The 14504-nt window shown below is 43.9% G+C and overlaps 2 protein-coding genes across 4 annotated transcripts; one reads left to right on the forward strand and one right to left on the reverse strand.

Moving 5' to 3' along the window:
* Nucleotides 1-951: 951 nt before the first annotated feature.
* On the reverse strand, nucleotides 952-6421 carry Pudp (pseudouridine 5'-phosphatase). 2 transcript variants are annotated; one of them, XM_048440387.3, is made up of 3 exons: nucleotides 6295-6377; nucleotides 4912-4995; nucleotides 952-2730 (listed from the first exon to the last, which is right to left on the reverse strand). In XM_048440387.3, exon 3 carries the CDS (start codon nucleotides 2711-2713, stop codon nucleotides 2024-2026), a length of 690 nt encoding a protein of 229 aa, XP_048296344.1. In that variant the 5' UTR covers nucleotides 2714-2730; nucleotides 4912-4995; nucleotides 6295-6377; the 3' UTR covers nucleotides 952-2023. The 2 variants fall into 2 exon arrangements, with proteins under 2 accessions (XP_048296344.1, XP_048296345.1); XM_048440388.3 differs by lacking the exon at nucleotides 4912-4995 and having other exon boundaries at nucleotides 6295-6421.
* A 142-nt stretch (nucleotides 6422-6563) lies between these two features.
* Ggct (gamma-glutamylcyclotransferase) lies at nucleotides 6564-13040 on the forward strand. Of its 2 annotated transcripts, XM_048440390.3 has the most exons (4): nucleotides 6577-6796; nucleotides 10160-10305; nucleotides 11484-11619; nucleotides 12681-13040. In XM_048440390.3, the coding sequence occupies exons 1-4, from the start codon at nucleotides 6656-6658 to the stop codon at nucleotides 12828-12830; spliced, it is 573 nt and encodes a 190-aa protein (XP_048296347.1). In that variant the 5' UTR covers nucleotides 6577-6655; the 3' UTR covers nucleotides 12831-13040. The 2 variants fall into 2 exon arrangements, with proteins under 2 accessions (XP_048296348.3, XP_048296347.1); XM_048440391.3 differs by lacking the exon at nucleotides 11484-11619 and having other exon boundaries at nucleotides 6564-6796.
* The last annotated feature ends 1464 nt before the right edge of the window (nucleotides 13041-14504 follow it).

A 14504-nucleotide genomic window follows, 5' to 3' on the forward strand; every position in this document is an offset into this window, starting at 1 on the left:
GTCCGTGGCTGGTTAAATGTATTCTAGGCAGCAGCTAGCTCTCCATAGGCAGGAAGTAAGAGGCCAGCAGTTAAGTTACAAACCAGCCACCTAAACGTTGAGAACAAAGAGCAGCAGCAAGCCTCCTGCAGAGGTCGGAGATCAGCCACACCTACTAAGGTTGGCATGGCCAGCAAACGGGCCAAGGTGAGCAGAGTGGGGCTGCAGTGTCTCCTCCAATCAGGCAAGCCGCTGGTGGACAGCTCTTTGTTTGGGCCAGAAGGCCATGCCCAAAGTGTGTGGGTGCCCCACTAGCCTGGCCCATATTTTGCATACAGAATTAAACTATCTCAATAGAAATTAGTCTTTGTATAGTTTCTGCCATAAGACCTATAAAAAGGCCCGATGCAGGCAGGTCATCCATTTGATCCTCCTTGTGTCCTTCCCACTCAGGAGTTTTCTCAGACTTTCTTAATAATCTGCCTTTGCTTCGCTCACTTCTCCTTTGTTTGTGTCTTTATTCCTCACTGACTTCAGACAAAGAACTCCAGAGCGACTGTCATAGGTTGGCTTTTATACCTTAAGCCCATTTGGCCCGAGAGAGGCCCCGTCTCTCTCAAAGATACACATCGAATTTACTTATAATTAACTGATTCTCACAAAAATGGAAACGCGATTTAAAATATTTTTACAAAGAACTGAACTTATGCCCTTTCTAAAATTTAACTACAAGTGAAGAAAAAAATGCATTTTTCAGGCTTCTAGTACAAGCTCCTGTAGTACACTCTGGTATGCAGTTAATGGTGATCTCTAAGGCATGACAAGGACAGCTAAACATGGAACATGTTCATGATTCGCGATTACCTGCAGTGTGACTTTCCATTCCCTACTATATATATTTAACCTTGACCTGCAGTGCCTTGAAACTGACCAATAGGCAGAGTTCACAATTCATATGACAGTTAAAATAGCTCATGATGGCTGGAGGATATTTTATTTAAAGGTAAAATCATGACTCCCGTTAACATACTCCACAACCAAATCATCGTTGTGAGGGTGCTAGCGAGACATCACAACTATTCTGAAGAGGAATGAACAGCAGACTAGACACGTAATCGGCAACGCTGAAATAAAATTGTTACATCGAGAAAATCAGATTCTATTTTTTTTCCCTTGAGGTAGAAAATACCCCAACATGGATGAGGGAGTAGATAAAAGATACACAGACATATGCAGAGATGGAGAGGTCTCTTTGAGATGGAGCTCAGTCAGGGACAGAGTCCAAGGCCAGAGACACCACACGTCTGTGGTGATGGTGAGGCTGGAGAGGAAGGATATTTCTTGATGCTCATCTATCACGAAGCTAATCCACCATTAAGGTCAGCAGGGGGGAGAGTGGACTCATCCATCAGTTGGTATTGCAACATTAATGCCCACCCTGAAGACAATGGAGTGGTCTATCATATACATGATCTATTACACACACCCCTGAAACACATATATGCATGTGCATGATATACATATGTACATATATGTGTATGGAGTTTACATTTCCCAAATGCCATTATTCACAAAGATTGTAAGGAAACAAATACAAATATGATTTCACTCTGGAACATTATGCATTTACATATATACTTTATATGTGTGTGTGTGGATATATATTGGCACATGTGTAGTCACACAATGCTGTGTCTGTGTGCATGTTCATTCCCTTCATAGACCACATCACTTCATTACATACTGTCCCTAAGCTGTGTCCTGGGCCGTCTCTGTTTGCTAACTACTGACCCAGCCCCACTCCAGAGAGATGGCCAAGCCCACACAGGTGGGGATGGCTATGTTCACAAGGCTGCAGTGTGTAAACAGACTCGATCTGGTGCAATGCATTGCCTTCCCCTTTTTCCTCAGTGGCATGGACCCTGAACTTGGCCCCCTCTGAGGATGCCATGTGGCCCCTAGGAAGTCACATGATCCCCGAGGGACCATGTGTTCCCCCAGGGATGCCACATGGCCCATGGCAGCACCCTAAGGCTGCCTCCTGTCACTCGTAGGCAGGCAGACCAAACAGCTCAGGCTGGAAGCCCTCCAGAGAACTCAGCACCACGGTGGCCTTTCTTGTTAAGTCTCTACTCAGGTTTCCATCAGGAACCATGACAACCTGCATCCCAGCTGCCAGAGCTGCCTCCACTCCATTGGGAGCATCTTCAAAGACAAGGCACATGTCTGGGGCAGGAGCGGGATTGAACCTCCGTGCACAAGAAAGAAATATGTCTGGGGATGGCTTCCCACTCTTGACCTCGGGATCATCTCCCAGCACGATGTGGTTGAACAACCCAAAGAACTCTTTGTGCCTGCTGGTCTTCATTTCAAAGGACACAGAGCCTGAGCTGGTGGCCAGGCCAAAGGGGATGCTGTGCTTTCGGAGGTGCTTGATCAGTTTCTCAGCCCCAGGCATGAGGGCAGCCGTGGGAAACAGATCTGCCAGCTTGGCCTGGCTCTCCTCTACCAGCTCCTCCTTGGACATGGGCAGCTGCAGGGTGTCGATGATGATCTGTGCGGCTTCTGGAGCCGTCTTCCCCATCACCAGGGACTTGACCTCCCAGCTGTATGTCTTCCCATAGCGGCCGCACAGCTCCTGAAACACCACTGAGTACAGGCGCTCGGTGTCCAGAAGTAGCCCGTCCATGTCAAAGATGAGGTGGGTGACGCGTCGAGGTTGGGGCATCGCCATGGTGCCTCCTTCTCAACCTGGGGTGGATGGAGGGGTTCATTTATAAATTAACAAGTAATAGTACCTGTATAATGTGACGTAATGCTATTTCTTATGACTTTAATGTATAGTCACATAGGTTAATATATAGAGAATTATATTTGTTCATGCTCAAAATATTTATCACACAATCAAAAAACTCGAAAGACAACTGGATTAAAAGATGGCATTTGGAAGACATCTGGCCTTGCTCTCATTATCAGCAAGTGACTGAAGGCTGATGTTGTTTCATAATGCCTTTGATTGTAATAGAGGGTGTGTTATTAACTATTATATTCAGAGCACCCTATTATATCATCTACTATACCTCTATAAGAGATATACCTATTCTATCCAGAGTGTTGCAAGGTGGGCAGTCTGGGAGGTAGGATCCAGGAGTGGTGGACTCTGCTCCAGTCATTGCTAACTGCAGCCTGCATGTCCACACCCATGACAGGATAGCAGTACCTTCAGTACAGAGCTTTTTGCAGAGACAAGTGAATTAGCAAATGAAGGAATTTAGGCCATGGCCTCACAGTTAACAAGAGTTAAGTTGAGTGTTAACTAGGATTAACTTGGGTTTGGTTGAAATTGACAAATACAAAACCCAAAATTAACCTTGCTACTTACTGCCCCTTGCTGGCCAATATTGCTTTGCACACCATATTTTCCATGGAATAGCTAAATAAATATTTGAAATAAGCAAGACTTTCAGAGTTTAAGAAAACATTAATTCTTCATTTCAGAATTTTTTTTCAGAAAAAACCGTGTGGAGAATAATTAACAGCTATGAAATAAATCATCTGAGGAGAAAAGAAATAACTTTCCTTTCAAGCAATACAAAAATTACAATGTGGTTACATTCTACGTTTTAAATGAATTACTACAATGACTGCAAGTAAAAAAAAACAAAAAACCCAGCATGTTTCTCATTTCCCTTAGATGATTAAACATTTTATGTAATACAGGTAAAAAATCACTCCCAAGGACCCATGGACATTCACTCCTAAACAACTTGCTATAGACTAACAAAGTGTAGGCAAACAAGGGTCTCAGTCAGTTCTTTTACCGGTAAGCTGCATTTTGTGATTACAAAGAAAGAACCAAACATTTTACTATTTATCTCAAAAGGCAATCTTATAAAAAAATTCTAAAAGAGTCACTAATCTAAACTTTATATATATAAAGCCATTTCTACTTTAAGTCCTCAGAGTGCATTCCCACTCGTCACGAATTTTCTAGTAAATCATACCAGGATGCCAGGGCAAAAATGGGTACAAGAAATTAATCATCATCTTTGATCACCAACCCATCTTTAGCAAAAAAGGTATGTCAGCTAATAATAAGACTGACTGCCTTTGCTCTCATCCCTTGTTCAACTATTAAAAGTGTACCTTTCTAAATATTAAACTGTTCCCCAAGATTTTCTATATCAAGGCCAGTAACAAAAACACGTTAATCTAACTTTACTAAGTCTCTTTTCCTCTCTCTTTTCTCTCTGAGACACGGTGTATCTTTGACTTTCCCGGAACTCACTCTATAGACCAGGCTGGCCTCAAACTCAAAGAGATCCTCCTGCCTCTGCCTACCGGCTGCTGGGTTTAAAGGCGTGTACCATCACCTCCCGGTTCTAAATTGTTTCCAAGGGTGGTGGTTGAATCATTAATCAACTCCTGCGGTCAATGCTTGGAAAAGGCCAATCACTATTAGTGTAGGTAGCAGTAACACTGCCCATTGAGGGGCTAGAAATTCGGAGAGTTTTCATACAACTCATAGATTATGAAGGACGTGGTGACCTCGAGGGTAATAGTCCTTGGGCTCTCCGCCCCAAGGCTCACCCTGCCTGTTTATGCTGACTGCTGAGTCAGACTCCATGAATTCCGAAGCTGCTGGCCTCTCACATGGCCCCCAACACTAGACAACACTGTAAAACTTATGTCTCAAAAAAACAACAAACAAAAAAAACCCAAACCCACATTTAGAAAAGCAATTTTTTTAAGCAAAGCCTTAAATTGCAGTACTCTGCATTACGGACATTACGAACTTCGGATAATTTAGAGATCAAAGGAAACCTGTAGGAGCTGGAGCTTTCCTGGAACCTGGAGATCTAACTCTCCTATTTTCTGGCTTGGTAGCAAGTGCCTTCGCCTGCTTATCCATCTAGCGGGCCCCGGCCTTACCTTTTATTTTTAATCACAGTAATTTAAGAGATAGGTTCTAGGTGTTCCTGACTGTTTCCACTTTTCCTTCCACGTGAATGATTTCTAAAACAGGATGATATAAAAAGCTTATGTTGTGGTTAAAGACTTTTGTAGATCACAACTCGCAGATGCTGGAGTTCCGAGCTGCTTCCTATCAGAAGACCATGTCGGGCTAGTCTTTATTGGTGCCATCAGGTGAGAGTTCAGGCTTCGCAGGTGGCCCTGGTCCCCCTCCCCTGACTAGCGGTGAAACCCGGCAAACACCCCTGTGGTCTTCCCCCAAGCAGTTCCACTGATGCTCCTGACAAGTAGGTTTGTTTCATTAGAGACTGTATCATCATGGTCTACCCTCTTTCCTGCATTTAGCTGGTATATGTTTGACAAAGGACTGCTTCTTCATCAGCTAATGTTGTTTGGGTTTCCAAAAATACATCCAGTATTAGAAAGGCAGAATAAACACACTATTTTCCTTTTTTTTGTTGTTGTTGTTGTTATTTTTTGTTTTTTGAGACAGGGTTTCTCTGTAGCAGCACTAGAAAGGCAGAATAAACACACTATTTTCCTTTTTGTTGTTGTTGTTGTTATTTTTTTGTTTTTTTTGAGACAGGGTTTCTCTGTAGCTTTGGAACCTGTTCTGGAACTAGCTCTTGTAGCCCAGGCTGCTCCACCTCTCCAGTGCTGGGATTCAAGGCGTGTGCCACCACCGCCCGGCTTAAACACTATTTTCTTAAATAACCACTTTTTAAGAGTAAAGGACGAAATGTTCACCACTGACAGTGTGGCAGTATGGCTTTCTTTTCTGTTTTAATGTGGCTTACTTCCTGAGGGCAATAACATATTTAACACTATCAGTTTAGTTTCCGGTTGTTTTGAGGCTCGAATTGTTCTCATTTTGTCTAGTGGGTAGTCTTTTAGGAAGGACCTTGCTTGTCTCAGGATTCTCCCTCTCTGAAGCCTGCTCTTCTAAGAGGTACTGTTCACTCCCAGCTTTGACCTGGATTCAATCTCCAGGAATTCTGGTCCCTCTCAGTGTGGAGTTGTATTTAGATCAATATCTGAAGGCAGTCATTACTCTAGACCTTCAGTTTGCACTCCTATCTTCATTTCAAGATTATTAAAACATAGAGGTTTTGGGTGATTCGTTTTTAAAAAGAGGAAACGGCGAGCAACCATGAAAGGGGTCAAGGGTCTAGCAGATTCCAAGTCGGGATCTGAACCCAGGGCAGGGCGCCCCAGGCATCCAGAGTGAAGGATCCTTACAAAGCTTGTTGAATTAGCCGTCCCCGCTCCAGGGAGGCTGAGGCAGGAGGATTGCCCCGAGTTCCAGGCTAGGATGGGCAGTAGTGGGAGGCCTTGTCTTACCTGCGCCGTGCGTGGAGTCTACCGAGCGGACTAACCAGGGTCAGCAGGGCCCGGAGAACACGGAAACGTGCAACCGCTCTCGCGCTGCCGTTAGGTCCGCCAATCAGCGTAGCCTCAGGCAGGGGGCTGGACATCCGAGGAGTCCATCCAATGGGGAGGCGGTCCTAGTAAAGGAGGCGGTGCAGACGGACCAATCACTGTAGTCGGCTCACGCCGGCAAGCCGGCAGCCAATCCTTAGCGCGCTCTCTCCGCAGCTCCGCCCGCTGCTCTGTGCTCACCGGTGGGTGGCGGCGCGCTGCTTCTGCGGCAACGCCGGCCGTGCTCACAAGTACCTGGAGCTGCTGGCATAGACTGGCAGATATGGCGAGCTCTGGCTGTGAGGACCATGCGGGCCAGGAGGGGGAGACGTTCCTGTATTTCGCCTACGGCAGCAACCTACTAACCGAGAGGATCCACCTGCGAAACCCCTCTGCCGTGTTCTGCTGCGTGGCGCGCCTGCAGGTGAGTGCCGTTGTGCCCGCTACCGGGAGAGCCTGCCGGGGGCGACCCCTGCCGAGAACCTTTGGCTACCATCAGGGTTCGCAGCCCTCCACCGGCTGCCCTTTCCCACCATCCTGTCGGATGCCATCTATGGGTGCTTCTTAGTCGGGAACTAGCTGCTTTCCACCCTGTGCATGCCTTTGTCACAGGACTTGTCCTACGGTTTTGTGAAATTCTGTGTATCTTTCTTTTCCTCCAGATCTGAGTGGTCCTGGTCTTGAGACCTGGATCAGAACTTGGTGTCATGTCTTCCATATGGAGACACTCCCTCAGGAAGGAGTCCTCAGTGTCCCTGTCCGATAAACTTTAACCAACTCTGGTGAACTGTTGCTCTTGACCACAATTCATTTGCTTATTTAATACGTATTCTTCTGGCACTCAGTGCTGGGCTTATAAAGATGATTGAGCAGCCTCGCTACTTGGAAGACCTACCTGTGTACGGTCCGATTGTGTGTCGTGCCTTTGACAACTTGAGCCAAATACACACGATCTTTGCTAACCTTGTCAGAGTTCTTGGTTTCAGGCAACAGAAACCGGCTGTTTTAAGAAAGAAAAGGGGCGGGAGGGAGGATGTTGGAAGATGTTAGAGGATGTTAGAGAGCTCATTGGATCACCTGAAAGACTGGAGTAAGGAGCTGACTAAACAGGCAGGCCTGGCGTGTGTAAAACCAGCATCGGAAGAGAGGACCAGCCCAGTCCTGGGCTGCACTTTTCCTGAACTAGTAAATACGATGTGGAGCTGGCTCTTGCCTGCTGCTGTTCCATAGCTCCGCAGTTTCTGAAACCTAGAGTGGAGTGCCTGATGGTCTTGAACACTAGCTCTAATTGAGAGCCTCTCTGGGTATCCTAATTGACCAAATCTTAACTTGTATTCATGTCCTTACTGCAAGGCGGTCATTGCTAACCAACTTCTAGCCTTTGAAGTTTGAAAACTGGGAGTCATGTTCTGTACTGTCTACCTGAAACTCCTGAGAGTGCAGGAAGGGAACTCAAATGCTTAGTCAGGGCACAGGAAAGAAATATTGCATAAATAATAAATTATAGCTGTGGTTAGCCTTAGAAGAGGATATTATATCACCAGAGAATCTAACCAAGATGCTCAGGAAAGCCCTCCTAAATATAACTTTTAAGCTAAGAAAGACCTGAATGGAGAGATGAAGAGCAAAGAACAAACAAACAGAAACCAAGATATGATACTTGTCAAAGAACCTGAGAAAAGAGGAAGTGGTTGTTCCAGTCAAAGTAGCTGGAGTCTCTAAAATGTGGCATGAGGACTGGAGAGATAAGAAAGTATCATCTCTTGCAGGCCTTGAGGATCAAAGCAAATGACGGGACTTACATCTTTGTAAGCGCATCCTGGTTACTGCAAAATGGAGCAAGTGTGGCTATTGGAAGCCTAGTTGAGATTTTGCCACATTCATTTCAAAGATAATGCCACTATGATCTAGCAGGGTGGTGTCAGGGAAGGTAGATGGCTCTGAACAATACCTAGAAGATAACATCATTGAAACCTTGATGATTGTGTGTGAAGGGAAGCAATACAAATATGACTCAAGTTTTTGCACAACCAGGTAGAGGATGGTGGTCATGTTTACTGAGGAGAATCAGGTTTGGGAGGTAAAACTTATGAACCAACTTTGAATATAAGTGAGTTTGAGACGCTACCTAGAGAGCCAGGTGAACAGGAAAATATTAGTGAGCATTTGTTAGGCATTACTGTGCTCTAATTGCTTTTGTGTCTCGTAATAGAGATGCGTACTGGTTTTAAAGGTGACCGAAGCATTCAGTGGTATTAGAAGCTACTGGAGGTGGTGAGGCTGTCTGGGAACATTGCTAAATTCAAAAAGGACGTAAGTTGAACCCCAAGAAACCCTGGGGAGTAGAGAGGAGTTGACAACGAGGTGAGAAGATCAGGTCAACCTCAAATCAGAAGAAAGGGCTGGAGAGGTAGCTTCTGTGTCACGCATGTACAGTGAACCTTGGAACCAAGCAGGGAATGAAACTGCCTCCAGGCAGAGTTTTCCTGTCCCAGTCACCTGCTCTCAAATACCTACACAGAGGCTTAATACTACTTATAGATGCTTGGAAAATAGCTCAGGCTTATTACTAGCTAACTCTTACACTTAAATTAACCCATATTTCTTATCTATGCTTCACCATGTATCTCATGGCTTGTTACCTCATTTTTTTTAATGTCCTGTTTTCTCTATAACCAACTGATGTCTTCCCTGACTCTGCCCTTCATCCCAGTATCCTCAGCTTGATTGTCCTGCCTAACTTTATCCTGCTTTACTATAGGCCAGTCTTAGCTTCTTTATTAACCAATGAGAGTGATACATATTCAGAGTGTACGGAAGGATTATTCCACAGCAATGCCTGCTGCATTTAGCAATATGTTGCCAGTCTCTTCTACTGATGCTAGAATACCCAGTATGCTGCTGGAAAGTCTTGGTTACTTGGACCAGTATTTTTCCTGCGTTATCAAACAAAATTTTTGAGAAAACAGAGGTGACAGGGATAATATAGACCAAAAGGACTACAGCACTGTCATTTAGTCCATCCTGTGTGCTATGAAGAGATTGACGGACATCTTAGACCACACAAGGCAGATGCCCTCACTCTGGTTGCCCATCAATTATAGTAGAAGCTAAATTAGAAAGGGGTCTCTGTTACTTGTTAGTTATAACACTTTAGGGAAGTGACTTAATCCTTCTACACTGTAATTTTTCTGCTATAAATTAAGTAAAACACTGGTCCATGTAAAGTAACAGCTAATGTATATAGCACATAATGAATATTCAATAAGTATTAGCTGCTCTTAGGTTACTGAAAATAAATTGATACAGTTCATGAAGATTAATGCTCATACACCCTAAGCCAGCTCACTTAGGGTAAGTACAGTGATTTTCAAGTAAGGTACTGTGCAGACATAAAAGTGTATTATAACCCCTATGTAACATCATCCAGTCTAAGTGAAAATACACGTGCATTTAAGTAGACTGAGAAGTCCTTTGCAAGAATGAAAGCTAAAGCTAATATAGGGCATATTGGATTTCCTTAAGGGTTTTTTTATGTTTAGCTGCCTTTATGTTCAGAACAAGCTTCATTTTTAAAGAAAAGTAGGAAAGAATCTATAGTCCTTGAGATTTGGGTCTTGGTCTGTTTATCTTTATTTTCCACAGTTTTGTACACGAAAACAAAGGTTATCGAATGTTTTTTCTCGCATGGAGAAAAAGGCAAATCAAGGCAAATCATTTGTATTTTGAAGAGAGGAATTCTTGCTAAAATAGGTATTGATCCTATATTGCTTTGTTTTCTTTGCAGGACTTTAAGCTCGACTTTGGCAATTTCCAAGGCAAAACAAGTGAGAGGTGGCATGGAGGTATAGCTACCATTTTTCAAAGTCCTGGCGACGAAGTGTGGGGAGTGGTGTGGAAAATGAACAAAAGCAATTTAAGTTCCCTGGATGAGTAGGTGGCTTCTAATTATAAGTTAAAATAGTACTGACAGCGGGTCGTGAGGGTGCGCATCTGTGGATGTGCTGTAGATACACTTTATACTTTAGAGCTAGTGTGACAGAAACTGTGGTTTATTCGTAAATCTACAAGGGGCACGTTTACTGATTGGGTCAGGGCTATGTTTGCAATCTCAGGCAAAAAGTCAGAAGCCCTGGTTTTTTAATTCTGTTTGTCTTTTATTAAAATTATCTTTCTGGTTTCACAATGCAAAAAGTCATGAAGCTTTTATAATTGTTGCATATCTTTATTGATTTTGGAAGTGCGTTGGTTCTATTTTTTTCAATTCTTTGAGGTTAAACTTGAATAAGTAATAAGAATTTGTAAAGACATTGAAAAATACAGTAGAACTAAAATTCTCAGAGTTGTGTGAAGGCATACCTGATATACAAACTGTCAGGACGAGCTGGCCTTGAAAAGAGCATAGTGTCCCCATGCTGTACCAGGCTCCAGCTGGAGGAAGCAGAGCCTCTGCCTCCTCTGCAGGTATGCTCTTGCTTCAGGGTAGTGCTTCAGGGCACAGAGGTAAAAATAAGCAGATGAAGCTGTTTTCAGACAGAAAAACATACAGAGAGCTGCACGAAGTACACCAAGTGTCTCTGATACAATGCTTGCATGTGACCTGTCCATACCCACATGTATTGCAGCATCACCTGGGGTTACTTCACTGCTTATGCAATATCAGTGTAGTTTACTGTAACAGCTTTCCTTAAGTGAATAAGGACCAGGAAAATAATCTGCATGTGTTCAGTTAAGACCCAAGTTTTAGAAAATATTTTTAGGCCAAAGTTGGTTGGATCTATGGATCCAGAAGCCAGCTGTAACATTAAAATGCTAAGCATGTCAGACATGGTAGTGCACAAAAGCAAGGCTGGGCATACTTTTAAATTCCAGCACTCAGAAGACAGAAGCAGGTGGGTTTTTGAGTGTTTGAACCCAGCCTGGTCTACATAGTGAGTTCCAGGCCAGACAGGGCTGCATAGTGTTTACAAGAAAATGTTAAGTGTACATTTGACATGGTGATACTTAGTTAGCAAACATGCCTATGCAGATACAGGGTTAATCTTATACTTCAACTTGAGTTAAGCATCTTACCTTATAAACCATTCTCCTAAATGTTCATTTGGTTTCAGGCAAGAAGGAGTTAAAAGTGGAGTATATGTTGTAATAGAAATTAAAGTGTCAACTCAGGAAGGGAGAGAGGTAACCTGTCGAAGTTACCTGATGACGAATTATGAGAGCGCTCCCCCATCACCGCAGTATAAGAAGGTGAGCTACTGGATTGTGGGCAGCCTTTTCAACTCCCTTGGGCTGAGTTAGAGGGCGTTTCGTTGGTAGAAAGCGTTTACAAACTTGAAATCCCACATCAAAATTTTAATCAAAATGTTTTAAATAGGGAAAGTATATTTTAATAGATTTATAGTATCTATTGTATATGTATAATAGTCTATACTTAGGCTTTTATAATTTTTTTTCTTAAACAATACCTCATAGAACGAATTAATTTTTTTCATGACGGGGGAGTGTGTTTTCCCCTGCTGAAATATTTTCTTCCCTAAATGGGAAGGTCACTAGGCCTTTTGGAGTCAGGGAATCCATCCTCCAAAACACAAGACCCAAGTGGGATGGGGCCAGATGCCCCTTGGTAGAAACTCGAGGTTAGGTACCTTATGTGGCCTGTGGAGACCTGGCTGACATCGAGGGTGACACAGGTGCTGAGCCTCTGGCATGGTGCCCAGAGATCAGCCTGGTAAGCGTCTGGGGAGACCCTTGTCCTCTGTGTCTCTTCTAAGCAGAAGTAGACAATGGTAATGACAGGTGCTGTCTAAAAGCTTTGGGTTGTTTTTTTTTTTTAGGTTGTAATTTTTTGCCAGGCGGTGGTGGCGCACACCATTAATCCCAGCACTTGGGAGGCAGAGGCAGGGAGATCTCTGTGAGTTGGAGGCCAGCCTGATCTACAAGAGCTAGTTCCAGGACAGCTAGGACTGTAACACAGAGAAACCCTGTCTCTTAAAAAAAAAAAAAAAAAAAAAAAAAGATTGTAATTTTTCTTAAAACATCACATAAATCTTATACTATAACAGTACATTGCGTCTTAATAGTAAAACATTTTAAGTCATGCTGTTGAGTAGAACTGATACTCTGACAATGCTTCAAGCTGCTTTGAGATCCCTTCTGCAGTCACCCTCAGAATGCGGAACAGCTGACCGTGGCTAGGTTTTTTAGTCATCTAAAGCTAATATCGTGGATGTTTGACAGTACAGACCAAGCTATGGCACACTAAAGCGTGCCCCTAACTAAAAGGACTTCCTTGTTTTAACCCCTTCTAGGTTATCTGCATGGGTGCAAAAGAAAACGGTTTGCCACTGGAGTATCAAGAGAAGTTAAAAGCAATAGAACCAAACGACTATAAAGGGAAAATCTCAGACGAAATGGAAGAAATCATCAAAAAGGGGGAGTCAAAACTGTATAGAACATAACAGAACCTGAGGATATTTCTGTGTGTGGAATGTTTTTAGTGTTTGCAAGCAGGAATCTGGGACCTTCCTGTTTGTAATCTATTGGTTTTCAACAGAGCTGTGAAGGGGTTTCTCACTTTGGCAGTTCCTTGTTTTCGACTGTACAAAAGATTTGGAATGGGGATAAGAATTCAACAATTAAAAGGGGCCAGGAGGTCCTGGAGTGTGTAAGTGGCGATGGCTGTGGGTTCTCCCCTGGACATATTTCCATCCGGAGTCGCATGGAAGCATCTCAATGTGCTCTGTGGCCCAGGGTAGGTTTGCAACCTGGTGGTGCATTGCTCCAGTTTCTGCTTGTTTTGATCAGCTTCCAAGAGTAAGCAGACTGTAGAGAGTTGGTGATAAAATTTTGAGAAGCAGAAAGACACTGTCCTTCGAGGAGCAAGTGCATTCATGACTATAAGTGGTTTCCTGGCAAGTGCTCCACCTCAGACTGCACAGAGCAGCCTTGGCCTCAGGGAGTCTGCCTTAAGTGGGGGTGTGGCTCTGGAGCCATGCTGGCCTTGAACCTGTGTCCCTCTTGCCCTTCTTCTGCTGTAGTTGGGTCAAGTACATACAGTCCTGTGCCACTAGGCCCAGCTGAGCCTCACCACTCTCCAGTTCTGTACCTTAGCTGCCTCACCTGGGTCAACGGGGATAATGAAATGCCTGTATCTGAAGCTTATTCTGAAAGTTTCCGTGAGGAAACCTGTGGCAAGCTTGGGACAGCCTGGCGCTTAGTATTAGCAATCATATCAAGTTTTGGGACTTCTTTTGTTTTCTGAGAAATAGCTCACTCTAGGCCAGAGTGGCCTTGTATTCAGGATCGTCCTGCCTTTCAACCTTCCTAGATCTAGAGTTCCAGGTGTGTCCTATGATGTGTGGCAGGGGATTCCTTTTTTTTTTTTTTTTAAACCAGTGGTTTGGGCCCTTTAACAAACAATACAACCCTTGAAAAACTAAGAAAAGTAATTACATTTAGATCCTAGATTGCAGAAAAATAAGAGAAATCTTCAAACTGCTCCAGCCCCTCTCCCAGAAAAAGAGAGGTGAATCGTGAACTGAAAGACAAATACTGGGAAGAAATGGTCCCGACATCCTAGAATATCCCTGGAACATTCCTGTATGGAGTAGGATAAGAAACCAGAACCCTTAAGAAGGACTGACTCGGCTCCCACTTGCTAGCCCCAGTTGTTCGCACGAGTGAAAGGAGAGAAAATAGAAACTTAAGAGCTGGGGAAATTGCTCAGTTGGTAAAGTGGGCATACAAACATCAGACCCCAAGTTCAGTTCTTAAAACCCCAGTCCAAAACAAACAATAAAACAAACAACAAAGCTGGGCATGGTGTTGCAAGCTTGGAATCCTCATGCTGAAAAAGCAGAGACTGGTGGGTCTCTAGGGCTCCCTAACTAGCAAGCCTAGCCTGCTTGGAGAGTCCCTGGGCTGCTGAGAGAGCCTGTCTCAAAAAGATCAGTGGCTCCCAAGGAATGACACTGAGCTTGGCCTCTGGTATCTGCACACCCTCCCCCACATGAACATACGCACACAAATGAAGGTTTGATAGCTATCTTTAAAACAAGAACCTAGCTAGACATGGATCTGTGTGCTTGTCCTAGAACTCGGTTGTCCTAGAATAGTCCTGGGTTGAGGTGGGA

The sequence above is a fragment of the Myodes glareolus genome, chromosome 6, assembly GCF_982192425.1.
Source record: "Myodes glareolus chromosome 6, mMyoGla1.1, whole genome shotgun sequence".
Taxonomy (NCBI): Eukaryota; Metazoa; Chordata; class Mammalia; order Rodentia; family Cricetidae; genus Myodes; species Myodes glareolus.